The 17298-nt window shown below is 50.9% G+C and overlaps 2 protein-coding genes across 2 annotated transcripts; both read left to right on the forward strand.

Moving 5' to 3' along the window:
* Nucleotides 1-2735: 2735 nt before the first annotated feature.
* LOC308229095 (complement component receptor 1-like protein) lies at nucleotides 2736-10117 on the forward strand (the record flags this gene model as incomplete). Its single annotated transcript, XM_080632907.1, has 13 exons — nucleotides 2736-2823; nucleotides 3302-3493; nucleotides 4011-4110; nucleotides 4464-4549; nucleotides 4934-5146; nucleotides 5601-5783; nucleotides 6284-6472; nucleotides 6895-7092; nucleotides 7717-7899; nucleotides 8181-8369; nucleotides 8685-8864; nucleotides 9005-9174; nucleotides 9443-10117. The coding sequence occupies 13 exons, from the start codon at nucleotides 2736-2738 to the stop codon at nucleotides 9596-9598; spliced, it is 2127 nt and encodes a 708-aa protein (XP_080489033.1). The 3' UTR covers nucleotides 9599-10117.
* Nucleotides 10118-10872: 755 nt separating this feature from the next.
* LOC308229096 (membrane cofactor protein-like) lies at nucleotides 10873-15260 on the forward strand (the record flags this gene model as incomplete). Its single annotated transcript, XM_080632908.1, has 6 exons — nucleotides 10873-10945; nucleotides 12499-12678; nucleotides 13800-13982; nucleotides 14478-14666; nucleotides 15007-15186; nucleotides 15250-15260. The coding sequence occupies 6 exons, from the start codon at nucleotides 10873-10875 to the stop codon at nucleotides 15258-15260; spliced, it is 816 nt and encodes a 271-aa protein (XP_080489034.1).
* Between the last annotated feature and the right edge of the window lie 2038 nt (nucleotides 15261-17298).

Raw genomic sequence — 17298 nt, forward strand, 5'->3', positions numbered from 1 at the left:
TATCCCATCAGCATTTATTTACAATAAAGAGATTTTAAAATAATACAGTTCTAGTTCTCTCTGTTATTTTCCATTATTATTGGCTCTATTGTGGGCTGGCTTTCATGGAATGGTTTGGGTTGGAAGGGACCTTACAGCTCATCCAGCTCCAACCCCTGCCACAAGCAGGGACACCTTCCACTGGAGCAGCTTGCTCCAAGCCCCTGTGTCCAACCTGGCCTTGAACTCTTTCTAGGTAAAAAACAAAGCAGTGACTGGTGTGACTCTGATTTCCAGCAGCTGGAAACCAGCTGTTCCCAAAGGGACTCACCAGCCGCAGCCTGAAGAAGATGTGACCTTGGAGATGGTCAAGGAAAAACCTCTTTCATCCTGCTTATCCCATTTCAAGCTGTGGATTGAGGAGGTCTTAGGAGTGTTTAGTGGCTGTCAGAGCAGGAGATGGCTGTACCTTGGCTGCTGTTCCCTGTGCAGGTCCTAACAAACCTCCTGGGTGCCTGCTGGGAAGCTGCTGCTTTTCCGGCACACGAATTGGCTTGTTCTGACCCATACGGAGAAACCAAATCCTGAAAGCCTGTTTGTGTTTGTGATTAACTGGATTCTTGTCAATATTTAGTTGGAGGTCAAGTGCCTGCTCGGAAGTACCAGGGGACCTGTGGTGAGCAAGCCCCTGCTTGTGGGGTGAGGGCAGGGAGCCTTTTGCCGTGCTTTATGGAGTAAAAACTCATGGGTTTCATTGCATTTCTGGCCTGAGCTGAGGTGAGCTCCAGGAAGGGGGTGTATCCCTCTCAATGCAGGGATGATGGGGTACATTGTTCTGGCAAAAAAGGCCTCAGTTTTGGCAGGACAAACCAATACCTGTGAAGAAGCCCAGCCTGGGGTGAAAAGTCCATTGCCGGGTTCTTGGTGGTGATTCAAGCATGGATGAAGCTGAAGTGCAAAAGGAGCAAAGGGTTCAAGTCCTTCCAAAGCTCTTGTAAGTGGAAAATGACCCATTGGGGACAGCTGGATTTGGGAAGGGCTTTCAGCGAGACAAAGGGCAACTGTGTTCCCATCGTGGACATGGATGTTGAGCGCCGAGTTGATGCTGCCTGAGACCTGGTGTGCTGCTGAGCTTCAGCTGCTTTAATGGAGGTAGGTGGAGTTGGTTGAGGAAACTCTATTTTGAGCACTGGCCATAGGCTTTTGAGGTCAGGAGGGATCAGCTCGGGGTTGACATTGCCCCAGGGTGAAGCAGTCTCTTGAGGAGGTCCCTGGGCATCACTTGGGGACCAGCACTGACCGGGCGCTGCTGCTGCACAATGGAATGGGCAGCATCCTGCTCAGCAGGGATCGTTCCAACAAGGAGTTGGCAGCCCCACACAGAAAGCAAACAATTTCAACATCTGCCTGGGTTGCATTCAGTTTTCTACTGTTTTGCTTTGTGGGTTGAATAAACTACTTCCTTCTTGCTCAGAGGAGGAGTTAATGATTTATGGGTCAATGGCACAAGTCTGGTCTCTGCAGAACTCACACTTTTCTGTGTGGAGCCTGTAGCCTTATCGTAACTCCTCCTCTAGCCCTGCAGTGAGGGGGGGGACTGGACAAGAGCAGTCATCACTTTGCCTTGCAAGAGCTGAATGCACTGGGTCTCTCCATCTCCTGTTGCCAAACCTCCAGGTAAGACAACTTCAAGCCATGCAGCTTGAAGTGATGTTGCTGTTGAACTGGATTGGAGCCTTCTCGTCAAAGTAGGGGGCAGAAGGATTGGTACATTAAATCAAATGAAACCAGGAGCTGTAACAAGGATTGAAGGGAAGCCAAAGGAATGAAACAGCCAAGAGTGGTGTTAAGTTTAGGGCAGAAAGCACCAGGAAAGACTCGTTTCCAGGAGGAAAGGTAGGCGCTTGGGGCATACATGGTGTTGGGAGGGTTGAGGCTCATCCTGGATAACGGAGAGGATTCTTGCTGATCTCCAGGGGTACCAGATTACTCCAAATAGCACTTAAACTCCATTCTGTAAAGCATTTTGGTCTCCTGAAGGACTTTGCTGCGTAGCTTTGCTCCAGTTAATGTTTGCCCAAAACTGATTTATCTTCTTGGTTAGATACTTCTCTCTCTGTGTGTAATTTACTGTTAGGGGACTGTACTGAGGACTCCAGCAGGATTTCATCCCACTCTGAATTTGCTTCCAAGAGATGTATTACTGAAAATAAATGTTCTACCCCTAAGTTTCAGGGGCCTTTTCCCAGAAGGCATAGATAAACTCATGGCCTGGCAGATCTTCATTTGGCTGCTTGGCTGGGAAGAAGGCTGTGTTGGCAATGTAGTGGTTTTGAATTGAACCTGACAAGCTACAAAGTGTTTATGTTCCCCTTTGAGTCTTTATCTTTCTTTTTCGTTGTTTTAAGTGTAATCACAAGCTGCTTTCTCAAAAATGCAATTAAAGGAGACAAGGGAGTAAAGCCCAGGGGAACTGCTTCACAGTTACAGTCACTTGTCCTGACTGCGTTCTGTTATCATGTCTCTGAGTCAGATCTGCTGGACCCAGCTCCTCTGGGCTGGGTCTCGGTCCCATTTGCCAGCAGAGGATTCCGATAGCCCCTGGCTCCCAGCTACAGCTGCTGGGAAATGGATGGAGAAATGAGAGCTGTCTGTGTAAGCTATGGTTATCCTGAGTGTACATACCCCCCTGCTTTTTTACAGGCCTAGAATAAAGAATGTGGTAATTTCTGTGGCATCTCCAGACAGGAATAAAGATGCCAGCTTTGGAGCTGGGGAGGCAGAGGGATCGCACCGCTGTCCTGGGCTTATTCCTCACCACCGCTCTTGTTGTGGCTGTTGATAGTAAGTGAATGACTCCAACAGGATAAACCAACATCCCCCAAAGGACAGCCTTCTCCTGGGGTTCCTTCTCCTTTCCTTGTTGCCTTTGCACCTTGAGAACACTGTAAATCAGAATCCATCTTCCTTTGCCTTTTTTGCCTTTCTGTGTAAAACAGACACGAAATTATTCCAGCTGAAAGAGGTGCAATGATTTATACAAACTGGGCAGAAGAAAGGGTTTATCTGGACTTCGTGACCAGCCTTTGAAAGTGCTGGATGAGGTGCGAGGAGCAAACAGGATGCTGTGGGGTGATGCTCCTCCCCGTCCATGCCAGCCTCAGCCATCCTCAGTCACACACTGTGCTGCTCCTCTTTGTTTCTAGCTTTAAGGAGTTTTAAGGCCACCTAAGAGTCCTCACTTGGGCTTTCAGAGTGAATCAGCCCTGAACTCTTGCTGCTTTTCCTCCCAGCATCTTTCTGATGGAGTTTCTCTTGGTAGGTGCCTGTGATGCTCCGCCACGATTCCCATCTGCAGAACTCAAAGAGCGATACAAAGGCGTTACCGTATTTGCCTATAATTCAGTGGTGCAATACGTCTGTCGTCCGGGTTACATGAGAGATGTTAATGTCAGAGACTTCCTTACTTGTGGAATGGGCGATAAGTGGTACGGACCAGAGGAGATCTGTATACGTGAGTATATGTTGGGTTGACTTTTGATTTAGTTTTTTGTTCATTGGTGCCATCAGCCCGTTTTGTTGGGGTAGTGCCCAAGCTGACCTCATGGGATGGTGGGAAGCGAGTGACCTGGAGTGAATCACTGGTTGTTCCACTGCGTAATGGCAGTGAGGGCAAGGGCTGAACTCTGCTTTGATGCTGGCGCTGTTTGATTGCTGACCCAAAGGGTGTTCTGCTCAGGCACTTTGTAATAGATATTTCAAGGCTGCAGCAGGAGAATCCTTTAGCTGTGCAGACACTGTCACACTTGCCAAGGTCACTGGAAACCCCTCTTCAGCCGCAGAGGCTGGCTGCAGCTCATGATGCAACTCAATGGTGTCATGATTCATGGAGTGATTTAAGGTTGGAGGGGAAATCTGAAGGTTTCCGGTCCATCCCTTTGCTCTGTATTGAAGAAGGCTTCTGCTTTCCTGCTGCGTTTTCCTGATTCTTCCAAAAACCGAAGAACAAACCCCATCCTGTTGTCCCCCAGCAAAGCGATGCGTCTACCCCGGAGAGCCAGCCAACGGCAGACTCGTCCTCTCAGAGAAGTTCACCTTTGGTTCAGCAGTGAACTTCACCTGCAACACTGGGTAAGCCAGGAGCACTCCGGCCACAGGTCCTGTTCTTCCACAGTGATTGTTGCTCAAGTCTTTCCCCCCTGGATTAAAGCCTGTGCTATCAGAAGCCTTATGAATATAGGGATTTGCAGACTGTGTGAAGTATCTTCTAAGCTTTCCTTTGAAAGCTTTAAGACTGAGTTTTCTAAATTTCCTGCTTTGAGGCAGTTCTCCCTTAACTCAGATTCAGCTTCCTGGCCCTTGCTAAACGGTTCCTGATCAGTTGCAATTATGATAGGAAGCCAAACCAATAAGATGGGGCTGTTATAGGTAATGCATCAAAACTTGAGTCTGTCGAGTAATTCCCTCTGCCCTGTTTCACACAGGTACAGAATGGTTGGAAGTCCTCAAATTTGGTGTGTGGTTAAAAATGGGGCTGTTACGTGGGACAGAGATATTCCCATCTGCGAGGGTAAGTAGAGCTCCTGAATGGATCAACTGCTTAAACGTCATTGGTGATGGATAAAGACGTGGTTACGTTGCTCTGCTGAGGGTTTCAGCAGTTCCAAGCATGGTGGAGTCTGGAAATGGTTTCTCTTTGTGTTTTTCTTCCTGTATCATCCTGTAGACTTATTTATTCATTGCCTGTGAGGGAGCTGCACATAGGACTGGTATATCCCAAAACCACCCAGGACCCTCCATGGGCTGGCGGGCTGCTCCTTGAGACTTGTCTTGAATTTCTGGCCTTTTTGGTGCTTCTTGTTTCAACTTCTTTCTTACCAGACCTTTGATTCTAAACAAACGTTGTTCTCTTTTCTTCTTCCCTCCCTCTACCATTCCCCTTTCCATCCCCCAGCAATCCCATGTTCACCCCCTCCGGAAATAGCTAACGGAGAGCACAGCGGAGCAGGCAAAGAGCTCTTTGAATACGGAGCATCCGTCACTTACACGTGCAACACTGTCAAAAGGGGAGAGAAACCTTTCTCGCTGGTGGGAGATGCCTCTATTTTCTGTACAACCACAGACAATGTCAATGGTGTGTGGAGCAAGCCAGCCCCGAAGTGCCAAGGTGAGGGGAGTGTGTGCTTGCAAACACACTGGGGCACTGCAGCCGGCCATAGCCACTTCCCACTGCCTCCTGCCCTGTCTGCTAGAGCTGTTTTTTTCCCTGGAGCTGTCCCTCTCCTTTATGGAATCATCTCTTACAGATAAGACCCTGTGAGTTCAGTAGCAGCAGCAGCAATGAGGGTGTCCCATTGCAGGGACCACGCGTGCCCACGGTCAGCGAGTCAGCAGGGATGTGGGAATGGGATTTTTTTTAGCCTTTGAAGACCAGACAATGCATCTTACGCACTGGCCTGTGTAAAACAGAATGCAGAAACCTGCTGTGCTACATCCACCTGCCTTCTCATGGCCATTTTCAGCCTTTTTGGTGAACCCGCCTTGTGCTATGAGAATGTTTTTAACCCCTTCATCTCCCCTCTGGAGCATAACCGCTGTGTGGTGGCTTTTCCCCGATGCAGTGGTGAACTGTGAGCAGCCAAGTGTGGAGAACGGGCGGCTGCTGAGCGGGTACCGGGCTGAGTACACGTACGGGGACACCGTTGTGTTCGACTGCAACTTCCGCTACAGCCTGAAAGGCAGCGACGCATCCACCTGCAGAGAGAACGGGCTCTGGGACCCACCGCTGCCACGCTGTCTGCTCAGTAAGTGTGGTGGACCAAGCCCTGCTCCTCCTCATCCAGCACCTTCCCTTCAGTGACGTCCTCTTCATCAGGGACTGTAGCAATAGAAGGGGTAATGGTTTAAAATGTAAACAGGACCTTAAAGCTCATCCAGCTCCAGCCCCTGCCCTGAGCAGGGACACCTTCCACTGGAGCAGCTTGCTCCAAGCACCGTCCAACACTGCCAGGGATGGGGCAGCCACGGCTTCTCTGGGCACCCTGTGCCAGCGCCTCAGCACCCTCACAGGGAAGAGCTTCTGCCTAAGAGCTCATCTCAGTCTCCCCTCTGGCAGGTTCAAGCCATTCCCCTTGTCCCATCCCTACAGGCCCTTGTCCGAAGCCCCTTTCCAAAGGGATTAAGTGCATCTCGGAAGGAACAATGTGAGCCCATACCTTTACCCAGATTCCTCATATGTTGCATACCATCATGGACCTCACTGATTCACCCTGGCAATGTCCCTAAATTGCTATTTCATTCCTAGGTAGCTGTGGTGACCCTCCAGATGTGCACAATGCTGCGAAAGCAAAACTTGCTGGCAATCTGTTTCCTGTGGGCACTGTCATTACCTACGAGTGCTGGGAGGGCCACCAGTTCAGCCCTGGGGAAAACACATGGCACATTACGTGTCAGCCAGATTTTACATGGACTAAAATCCCCTATCCTTGTGAAAGTAAGTGCATGTTCCTTTGGTTTACTTACCCTTGTGATGTGTGTGATACTGAACCTATAAGCTGTCTGTGCTCTGCTGTTGTGCAAAGCACAGGGTGAGGGGAAGAGGGAGATGCTCTGGGTGTCCAGCGTGATCTGTGCTGTGACTCTTGAACTCCTTTGATTTACTCCCCAGCTACAGGTTTCTTTGCTTTATTTACCAGCTCTGCTTTCTAGTCCCTGGAACCTGTGGGAAAAGTCATTGAGGGGTGCTCCATTCACTAGACTCCCTTGCTGACACCCCAGGATTGCCCGGGGATGCTCTTGGGGCAGATGTAGTGCTGTGATGTGTCTTTGTCTTACCAAAGGCTCATCCCCTTCTGAAGCTGCTGTCAGCCAGATGGCTTTGCCACGGTTTCACACTTGATGTTTGGCATTCCTCAGGAATTCGTTGCCCAGATCTGGTCATCAGGAATGGAAAGCCCTTGGGTGTACAGGAAGGTCAAGAAGAGTATGTGTATGGAGACATACTGGAAGTTACGTGCAATGATGGCTATGCTTTCAAAGGTCATAGTCGTAACATTATGCTTCGGTGTACAAGTGATGGAAGATGGAATCCAGCAGTGCCAGAGTGCTTTCCAGGTAGGTAAAAGCTGGTGGAACACATTAACTTGGCGACTGCTTATTTCTGAGTGCACAGGTTTGGGTCACTCTGTACAGCTGCAGTTGTCTGCTGATGTTCACAGAGAAATCTATGTCCAGCCTTAGGTGATGGTAGTGGATTTTGCTCCGCTGCCAGGGATCCCTAGGGTCCAGTTCTCCTGCGTTAACTCGGAAGAAGTAGGCAGCAAAAGATCCACATGGATCATTATATTGCCTGGGGATTGCCATGGAGAAAGTATGGGGGTTTGCAAAGTCTGGGGATTTGGGATGCAAAGGGCTGGGTTTTGGTCATGTTTACATGCTTAGGAGGTTCCCAAGAAGCCCAGGAGACATTTATCCAGCTGGAAGGGGATGTGGTTTGTGCTCTGGACAGCAGCTGGGCTGCTTAGCTGACACGAGGCTTGAAAGCAAAGGATGTTCTCTATGTGTTTTCCCTCTCAGAAGAAAAAGAGCAGCATAAATAGCTGCCACTGCTGAGACTCTTAACCTGGTGATGGAGCACCACAGCAATATTGGCGAGCTGCTGGAAGCAGCCTAAAAGCTCAGGAAAACTTGCCAGGAGGAAAGAGATTGATGACATCCTTTATTTTCTGTTGTTTCTAGAACCTCGTTGCCCAAGCCCAGATACTGCCCATGGGAAAGAGGTTTATCAACACAAAAAAGCCTACACAGTTGGGACCCGGCTGAGGCTGGAGTGTGATACCGGCTATGTCCTCAGGGGCCAGGACATGACCGAGTGCCAGGCTGATGCAACCTGGGCTCCCCCGTTACCCTTTTGTGATAAAGGTATGTGTAATGCAGTGCAGACAAGCAATCTTGTGCATCAATACTGAGAAACAGCATCAGTAGGTGACCTGCCTGCAGCATCTGCTTCTGGGGAGCAATGATCATGGGCTGAAAGCATTGAGGTGTCCTCTTGCTGTGGATGATGTGATCCAGGTGGATTTGCCACACTCCAAACACAAAGTTAACTCTTGCACTGATTTCCCAGAAGGGATTTTGATTCTCACCTGAGTGTAACGGTTGTTTGTGTGTTTCTTTTCTTATCCATTCCCTTTATCCCACAGTCTGTGCCCCCCCTCCACAAATCCCCAACGGGCAGCACTCCGGCTTGGGAAAGGAGCAGTTTTCCTATGGCACTGAGGTGACGTACAGCTGTGCAGAGGGTCTGTCCCTCATCGGGGATGCCACCATCTACTGCACCTCTGATGATGGGGTGAACCTGGTGTGGAGCGGACCTGCCCCGGAGTGCAGGGGTGAGATGCTTCTCCTATATGGGATCACACTAAAGCCAGGACCTGCCCTGGTCCAGGAGCTCCAAACCAAGTGCAGCTCAATGACTGTGCAGCTCCTCTGGCTCCTGTGCAAAGGTCTTGGCACAACAGTAACACCCGGGACTGGTGGGGTCCCCTTGGGGGCTGCTGCAGGCTGCTGAGGGTCAGTTCTGGTGTTTGAGTGCAGAACTGACGCAGAGAGCACCAGGAATTGTGGCTCTGCCCCACCGGACCTGGGTCCCCGCTGTCCCTGGGGAAGGGCAGAGCCGAACCCACCGCTCTGCTCTCTTCCCGCAGTGGTCCGGTGCCCCAGGCCCGTGGTCGAGAGGGGCAGGATGAGTCCGCAGAGATTCACGTTTCCCTATGGAGCAGTCGTGCGCTTCTCCTGCGACGAAGGCTTTGCGCTGCGTGGCGATGTCGAGAGCCGGTGCCTGGCTGACAGCACCTGGCACCCTCCCCTGCCCTCCTGCCAGCCCGGTGGGTACCAGCCCCATTTGCACAGAGCAGGGGTGCTGCTCCTTCGAATCACCAGCAGCAGATGGAACTTGCCGGGTGTTTTCTTCTCCTCCATCTCCTCCCACTACATCTCTTTTTTTGGCATGCATTTTTCCTTCCAGTTCAGTGTTTTCAGCCCTCGAGACAGGAGGACCTTGTGATTTACACGCTGAAGTTGTGGTATAACGTGAATGAAACTCTGGTCTACTTCTGCAAGCGTGATGGCCGTCAAACCTCCAGTTCAGAAACTACCTGCTCAGCTAATGGCACTTGGGTACCACCACCTACCTGTGTAAGTATCACCCCCGACTGGTTTGTGTTGGAAGGGACCTTAAAGCTCATCCAGTTCCAACCCCCTGCCATGTGCAGGGGCACCTTCCACTAGAGCAGCTTGCTCAAGCTCCTGCTTATCTGCCCAGGCTTTGTCTGTATCTTGCCCCATTTAACACTGGTTCAGGTTCACAAATGTGACAGGTTTGGGGCTGCGGTAGGAGGGGGATGCTCAGCCCTGGGTCCCTGCAGCCGTCTCACATCTTCTCTTTCTTTTGGTTCTGTTAAAGAAAAAGCGTGATACATGCGACAAGATCCTTCGAAACAGGGAAGCTTTCCAGTGTGGCGTTCCTCTGGCAGAACTGAAAACTCTGCTGGAAGTCCAGAAACTGTACCTGGAGATCCAGAAGCTGGAAAAGGAGCTAAGAACCACAGCGTATGGCTGACTGTCATCACTGGTATCATAAGAGCCGTTCTCTTTGCATGAGGAACAATCATTCTCACTGAGGGTTTCTTTATGACTTTGTGATTTGTGCTAATACTTAAGTAATCAGTCAAGGAACTTTGACTCTTTGGCCATCTGGGGAGTCAGAAAGTGCCCACTTCTGGCTCATTCTGTTAGAGATCACTCTGTTAGGTTCTCCATCACTTTATACATTTAGTTATGTTTGCTTATACTGACAAGGGCTCATTAGAAAGGAGCTGAAGGAAAAGTAAATCCCTGTGGGAGCCAAGCAGATGCTGTAGGGACATAGACATGGTCAGAGCCACCAAGTCACACTCGCTTCACAACCCCCTGCAACCCAGTTGGGCCCATTGCTCCTCCATCCATGTATGCTGCATTCACTCTTGTGAACAAGCACTCACCTGCCTGATTAGCCACGACCTTCAGGGCAGGCCCAAGGGAGGGCACCTCAAATCCAAACAAAAATGCCAGCTTCCTTCCCAAGCAGGACAGATGGACCTGAGGCCACAGCGGTGCCGCTTCCTGCGTCTTTGTGTGTGCTCCAAGAGCAGTTGTGGGAAAGCAAAGCATAAAGAAAGAAATGGCTGAATCTCTTCTGCGACCGCCAGTAAAGGGGAAGCACTCTGTAAGCAGGCATCTTGTGATCCGAGCAGTGCTCTTTCACCACGAGATCATAATAAATCTGCCATTGCAATGACAGCTGCGTCTGGCTTTTAATAATCGTCTTATTTGTAGGAAAAGGAAGAGGTGCTTCAATAATCATTGCTTGACTAGGCATAGAGAGGGCTGCCTTCCCCACCCCTGCCTACCACCAGGGTAAAGAGGCAAAGTGAATGTGCAGCATTGCCCTTAGAGCACCAAAAGGAAGCCAGAATGCTGCAAAGCTGCTTCTAGCTGTCAAACAGCTTTATTCCAACTGTGCCCACCTTGGAAGAATCATGGAACAGTTTGTGTTAGAAGGGACCTCAAAGCTCCTCCAGCTCCAACCCCTGCCACGGGCACGGACACCTTCCACTGGAGCAGCTTGCTCCAAGCCCCTGTGTCCAACCTGGCCTTGAGCACTGCCAGGGATGGGGAAGAGCAGAAGCAGCAGCATCCCCTCTGGTGGCACATCCTTGCTGGTGAGCTCAGAAGGTCAGGTCAGAAGGGCTGGGGGGTGCCAGCGTCAGCTCCTCTGGCCTGTCCCCAACTTCCCACAGCCACTTCCCCTTCCCCAGTGCACTGCAGCAGCTATCGGCTGGGAAGGGTCTCACCATGCCGCTCTTCTGCTGGCTGGGGCATCTCCTGGCAGTGGTGGGGCTTGTGCTGCAGCCGGCTGGGAGTCTCAGTGAGTGTTCCTCCTCTTGTCTGCTTTGCTTCTGGGGCTCAGCTTTGCTTACAGATCAGCTATGTAGTAAGTGGGCTGGTAAAACTCAGCAGGAGACCTTCCTCTGGCTGAAGTCGCTGCTACGCTCTGCCTGCGCCTGATGTTCTTGTAAGGACGATCTGAGGTCAGTGGCTGCTGCTAATTGCCCTTTCCTCCTCTTTAGCTGCTCCTCTAGGCCCACCACCTCAAATTCCCAGTGCTCTTGAACAGCCTTAAACTGGGGTACGAATCTTCCCGGGACTGGTGTTAGGGTTTGGCTGGCTTGGAGGCCACGAGCTTGTCCCTGGGGCAGTCCAGGGTCAGGTCTCTCCACTGCAGAGCCTCTTCTGGTCTGGAGTTCAGACCTTGTGTCGCAGGGAGTGTATCACCCTTTGCCTTGAGCACCCATGCAGTAGATGAGAAGTAGTTCCCAGGGTCGGAGAGGCCCTTCCAGCCTGGAGCTCAAGGCAAAGGTGGTGGTAAGATGGGGAGAGTCAGTTAGACAGGTAATACTTCTTAGTTTTTAATGACAAAGGTTGTATTTGGCAGTCTGGGTGGTAGCGGGTTCATACCCAGGTTGATGCTTATGCCCTGAGGCAACCGACAGACGCACAGAAGGTAGCTGGTGAATTGTCATGCTACCCACAGGAGAAGTGGGTGTTTGCTGACTAATGTCTCTAGGAAGAGGAATAACCGTGTTTCTGTCTCGAAGTTGACAGTTCCCTTAAAAATAGGCCCTTTGAGACACTTGCCAGGGTGCACAGCCCATCCCAGTGCCTCCCTGCAGAGCATCTGCTGCCCCTCTCTGCCAGCACCACCTTTACACCCTATTTATTGTTAGAGATTATTATCTCTTTCTACTTCATGATGCTTCTCAGTCCATTTTCCAAATCCAAACATTGCCAATGACGTGCTGATACCTAAGTTGGGGCCTGGGGAAGGCACTTATGAGTAGAGACATGCTCTTTCTGTGGGTATTGGTACCAAAGGCAGCATCAGCAGTCCTGCCGTGGACCAGTGCAGATGTGGTGCTGGAAGCGGGCTGCCAGGGCTCTGAAGTCACCCACCCCAGCATGCAGGTGAGTCATAGCTCTTAGAGCAGGTGCTGTCAGGGAAGGTCAGGAATAGCGTCTGATGGTGTACAATGATAGAAACACAGGTTTAAAGTCCTATGGGTGATGGCTGCTTAAGCACACTTAGGAGCCCCTAATATCTGCCTCAGTTGCATTTGTTAAACTGATTTGTCTTCTTTTACTTACCAGATGAAGGTGCACTGACAGTTGGTCGCTGCAGCTGTGTTCAGTATATATTTCTTAGGCAGAAATTTGCCCTGTGAGGGTGCTGAGGCGCTGGCCCAGGGTGCCCAGAGAAGCTGTGGCTGCCCCATCCCTGGCAGTGTTCAAGGCCAGGTTGGACACAGGGGCTTGGAGCAAGCTGCTCCAGTGGAAGGGGTCCCTGCCCGTGGCAGGGGTTGGAGCTGGAGGAGCTTTACGCTTCCTTCAACCCAGGCTGTGCTGTGATTCTGTGACCCGCAGAGGCTCAGTGCCCCGTCCCGGACATCACCCATGGACAGCTGGAACCTGCACAGAACTTCACCTCGGGCAGCACAGCCAAGCTCAAGTGCGACCCCGGCTACATGCCCCTGGGTGCCACCAGCACCGTGCGGTGCCTGGCCAGCGGCAGATGGTACCCACGGGTGCCCAGCTGCATCCCAGGTACGCACAGATCCCTTTGCTCCTTACCTTGTGTCCCACAGGCCATCCCCTGCTTGTCTTTCGCTATGAAAGCGTGTGCAGGAGAGGGGCTGCACGGTGGTACCACAGCGAGCTGCGCTGCCCGACCTTTGGCGGCAGGGTTCCTCTCTGCTCTTCCATTGCCCCTGGGTGACACGGCAGGGCTGTTCTGCCTGCTGCAGGGTCACCCGATGAGATACCAAAGTGTATGAGAACAAAGACCTTCATCAGAGTCACATCCTTCGGTGAAGTTGTCATCATTATATTTTCCTTTTCGGCTCAGTGGCTGTATCCCACAGTGATGCTCATGGCTGCTGCTGTCCCTTGGCTTCTTTCTGTGGTTCCACCAGCGCCCAAGGGACAGACTGGGTTCCCCCAGGCAGGGCTCAGCCTCATCCCCACCTTTGAGGATCAGTGTTGTCCCTTACTCTGGCACCAGGTCACTGTTCCTACCCTCCTGTCATTGACCACACGGACCAAAACCCTCAGCGCGAGTTTCCAGTCGGGACAGCCGTGACCTACTCCTGCAGACCTGGGTATACTTTGCTCCCTGGGGTATCTCCAGTAGCCACTTGTCTTCAAAATCTCACGTGGACCACAGTCCCAAAGCTTTGCCAGGGTAAGTACACCATTGCCTTTGCATCAATGTAATGATGTGGTCATAACATCATTTCCAAAACACCCACGAGTGCTGCCGTGCCATAAGGGCTTCATTGAGCACATCTTTGGCTCTCACTGCTGATCAGTTTGCTGTTCAACGGGTAGCATGGCTGAGAAGAAATAGCTGCAACTCCCACTGATTATTTAGCTGTTCAAACAATGCTGCAGTGGTGCAGCTTGTAATGCATCATCCCTTCAGCACGGTTTATAGCTAATTACAGGGCTTCGATCATTCTGCCTTCCAAGAGGAATGGTTGTTATCACATAATGGCCATCCCTGAGCATGTCAGGTCTGGTTAGAGATGTCTGCCAGCGTTAACAGGCTGCCTGGCAAGTTCTTTAGGTCTGCAAGCCACTGCTATGGGAAAACACCTCCCTGTGAATGTCTCCTGCTCTTCCCTCCTGACCCAATCCATGGGAACTCTGGTGCTGGTGTTCCTCAGAGGTGCAGTGTCCCAGGCCGGATATCCAACACGGGAGGGAAACCAGTCCCAGGAAAGATGAATACACCTTTGGGCAGCAGGTGGAATTTCAGTGCGAGCCTGGCTATGTGTTGAGGGGCAACCAGAGGATCCAGTGCTGGTCTGATGGGATGTGGAGACCCCCTGTGCCATATTGCGACAAAGGTGAGCACCAACAGCCGGCAACGGCATCTCTGCGAGGGTAGGGGCAGCGGTGAAGAAATCACCTGAGCATTGCTTCTTGGAGAAGGGGGCCAAGTCACATCGTTAAATAGCTTTAATGTTTTCATCTTCTGTCAAAACTGGAATTGATTAAATATGTTGAGAATGGGACTTGCAGCCGCTTCTCAGAGGGGGCTCAAGAGGTTTATAATACCCACAGTTCCCTGACCCTGTTTAGGAGCAGAGTTGTTCCTCATGGAAAAGAGGAGGGGTAAGGGAAGGCTGGCTGAATGCGGGGACACGTGCTGTGCTGTGCTGGGGTGGGGTGGGTGGTTAGCTGCGCCAGTCTGGGAATGCTGATGGAGCCAGTGCTGACAAGAGGCAAGATGGACTTTGAGGAGAGCAGCCCTAAGTAGAAACATCAAGAACTGGCTTCCCCTGTTATTTCCCTTCTGAATGAAGGAAATCTTCATCTTTCCTTTCTCTATTCTCCCGCAGTCTGTGGTCCCCCTCCAAAACTCACCAATGGGCAGCAGATCAGCTTGAAAACGGAGCTGTTCCTCTACGGCTCAGAAGTGAAGTACAGATGTGTGGAGGGTATGTCCCTCATTGGGGACGACTCCATCTACTGCACCTCTGATGATGGGGTGAGCTTGGCATGGAGCAGACCTGCCCCGGAGTGCAGGGGTGAGTCGTTTTTCTTGTATGGGACCAAACTGAAGCCAGGACCTGGGGGCAATATTAGCACTCAATGGGATTAAAAGAGAGCAGGGCTGCTTGGAAATCCTGCTTCCTTTGTAGGTTTCTTCACAGGCTTGACAGCTCTGGACTAGCGATGATCCATGTGGAAATAGGGGACAGTGGTTGTCCTACTTTGATGGCCATCAGATGGTCAGGAATTGTGGCTCTGAGTACAGAACTGATGCAGAGAGCACCAGGAATTGTGGCTCTGCCCCACCGGACCTGGGTCCCCGCTGTCCCTGGGGAAGGGCAGAGCCGAACCCACCACTCTGCTCTCTTCCCGCAGTGGTCCGGTGCCCCAGGCCCGTGGTCGAGAGGGGCAGGATGAGCCCGCAGAGATTCACGTTTCCCTATGGAGCAGTCGTGCGCTTCTCCTGCGACGAAGGCTTTGCGCTGCGTGGCGATGCCGAGAGCCGGTGCCTGGCTGACAGCACCTGGCACCCTCCCCTGCCCTCCTGCCAGCCCGGTGGGTACCAGCAGGGTGCAGAGAGCTTGGGGTGCAGCATCATGTGCCTGTGTCTGTCCTCAGGGTTTCCCTAGTGCCTTCCCCTCTGCAGAAGAAACCAACTTCCCAAAGCTGGTGCTTACCAGGCTGATTTCTTCTGGATAATCAGGTACAAAGGAGGCTCTAAGGCAGGTCAGGAGCCACCGTCATTGACTTCAGTGCGCATTCGCACTGAGAGATGTCTGCAGACTCTTGCATGGGGATGCCGAAACTGAGACAGAAAACTACCAATGTGTTCTGACCATCTCCCTCCTCTCTTGAAGAGCCTGGGGAAGTAACTCAGCTTTAACATTTGGTTTCCATGGCTCCACAGATTCAAGTCCATTTGGTCTGTCTCAGGCATCCCAAACTTTGTGGGGTCTTTTTCCGTCTACATAACAACGAGCCTCTTGCTGAGCTGCCTTCTGCTATGGGTTTTCCTTTCAGTTCTGTGTCCACAACCACATGTGGCCAATGGAAGGCTGAATAGCACTTTGGATGGCAAAATGTGGTACCAAACAAATGAGATGGTTACATTTGAATGCTTCCAGGGATACCACCTTTCAGACATGTCTTCGACAGCCACATGCTTGCCTGATGGCAACTGGACACCATTGCCCAAGTGTGTAAGTACCGTGGTCTGGATGGTTATTGCTTGATATCTAATAGGAAAAATAACTGCTTGAGCTTCCTAAAAGCTTTTGCTTGATGGTACCAATGAGGAATGGGGTCTGTGTTGAGGCAAGTGGGACAGCTCAGCCTCGAGCTGGGGAGCGGGTGGCTCCCATCTGCTGCAGTGCAGTTTTACATCCTTTTTTCCTGGGTTTTGTTTGTTCTGCTTTACTTTCTAACAGAAGAAGGATGGTGATGCGGATGTATGCGAAGAGGTTCATTACATTAAAGCAGCCTTCGAATGCGGTGTGCCTACAGCAGAAGTGAAAACTCTGCTGGAAATACAAAAGCTGTTGCTGGAGATTAAAAAACTAAATGTGGAACTAGAAAACCCGAACAAGTGAGTCCAAAAACGCACTGTAAGCATCCCCTTTCATATGGTGAACACGCGGTTTGCTTAGCCACAGTATCAGTAAGAAGATTATCAGCGACTTTATGGTTTGTCCTTGCATGCCTATAGCCAGACAAGTAATAAGTAGTGCATGGGAGGTTGCTTTTGCCATGCTAGATGCTAGAGCCCAGAGGGGTTTTTGCTCTTTTCCTTAAATCTGACAAGTCTGTTTTGCCATGTAACAAGCGCCTTGTGTCACGTTTTAGATTAGGCAGTGTAGTAAGGAAGTAAATGGAGCCCTGAGTCACTGCTAAGCCAAGAGGAGGGGGACTGAAGTCCGCAGAAGTAAACTTCCAGCTGAGATGAGTGGTTCTTATTGAAGGTGTTTGCGCACATACGGCTCACCCTCTGCCTATGCTGAGCTCAGCCTCTCATAGCAGCAGCATACTCCTGCTATCTAGAAATAGCAGTGAAGTGAGCGTTGAACTACGCCATTTCCTGTTAATCTAGCTCATGATTTCTATTCATCTAGTTAAGAGTGACTACACAGAAGTGTTTTTGTAAAGGCTTCTATTTGCTTATCCCTGGATTGAAGAGCAACAGGCTTCTGATCCAGCACTGTGTTCGGATACCTGTGTTGGCGTCATGTTCAACATCCTTATTTCCGGCAAGCAATTGCTGAGAATAGATATTGTAACTTTATGTGTAGAGAATCAGAACCCAAAGCTTGTTCTCATTACTCAATAAATGATGATTTACAGCTTGTGTGGCCCTGTGATGGAGCAACGACTCCTTCCTTGCGGGTTGCAATAAAGCTGGAGGTGTCACCACGGTGTCTTGTGATCTGTCTGGCTGATTTCCAGCATGGTCCAAGGGTTCTTCTGACCAAGACTGCAATTCATCTCCTGCCCAAGTGGTGTACAGTGGGATATCACTGCCAGATGCATGCTTTATTAGAGCTGCTTTAAATGTTATTAGAGCCAAACCACAACACCCAGGGAAGAGATGGCGTCTCCCACCTTAAAGCAGAAAGATGCTTTGATAATGCAACCTGTGCATTATCCCCACAGCATCCTCTGCAACGAGAGGCG

This window comes from Psittacula echo (genome assembly GCF_963264785.1).
Source record: "Psittacula echo genome assembly, chromosome: 22".
Lineage (NCBI taxonomy): Eukaryota > Metazoa > Chordata > Aves > Psittaciformes > Psittacidae > Psittacula > Psittacula echo.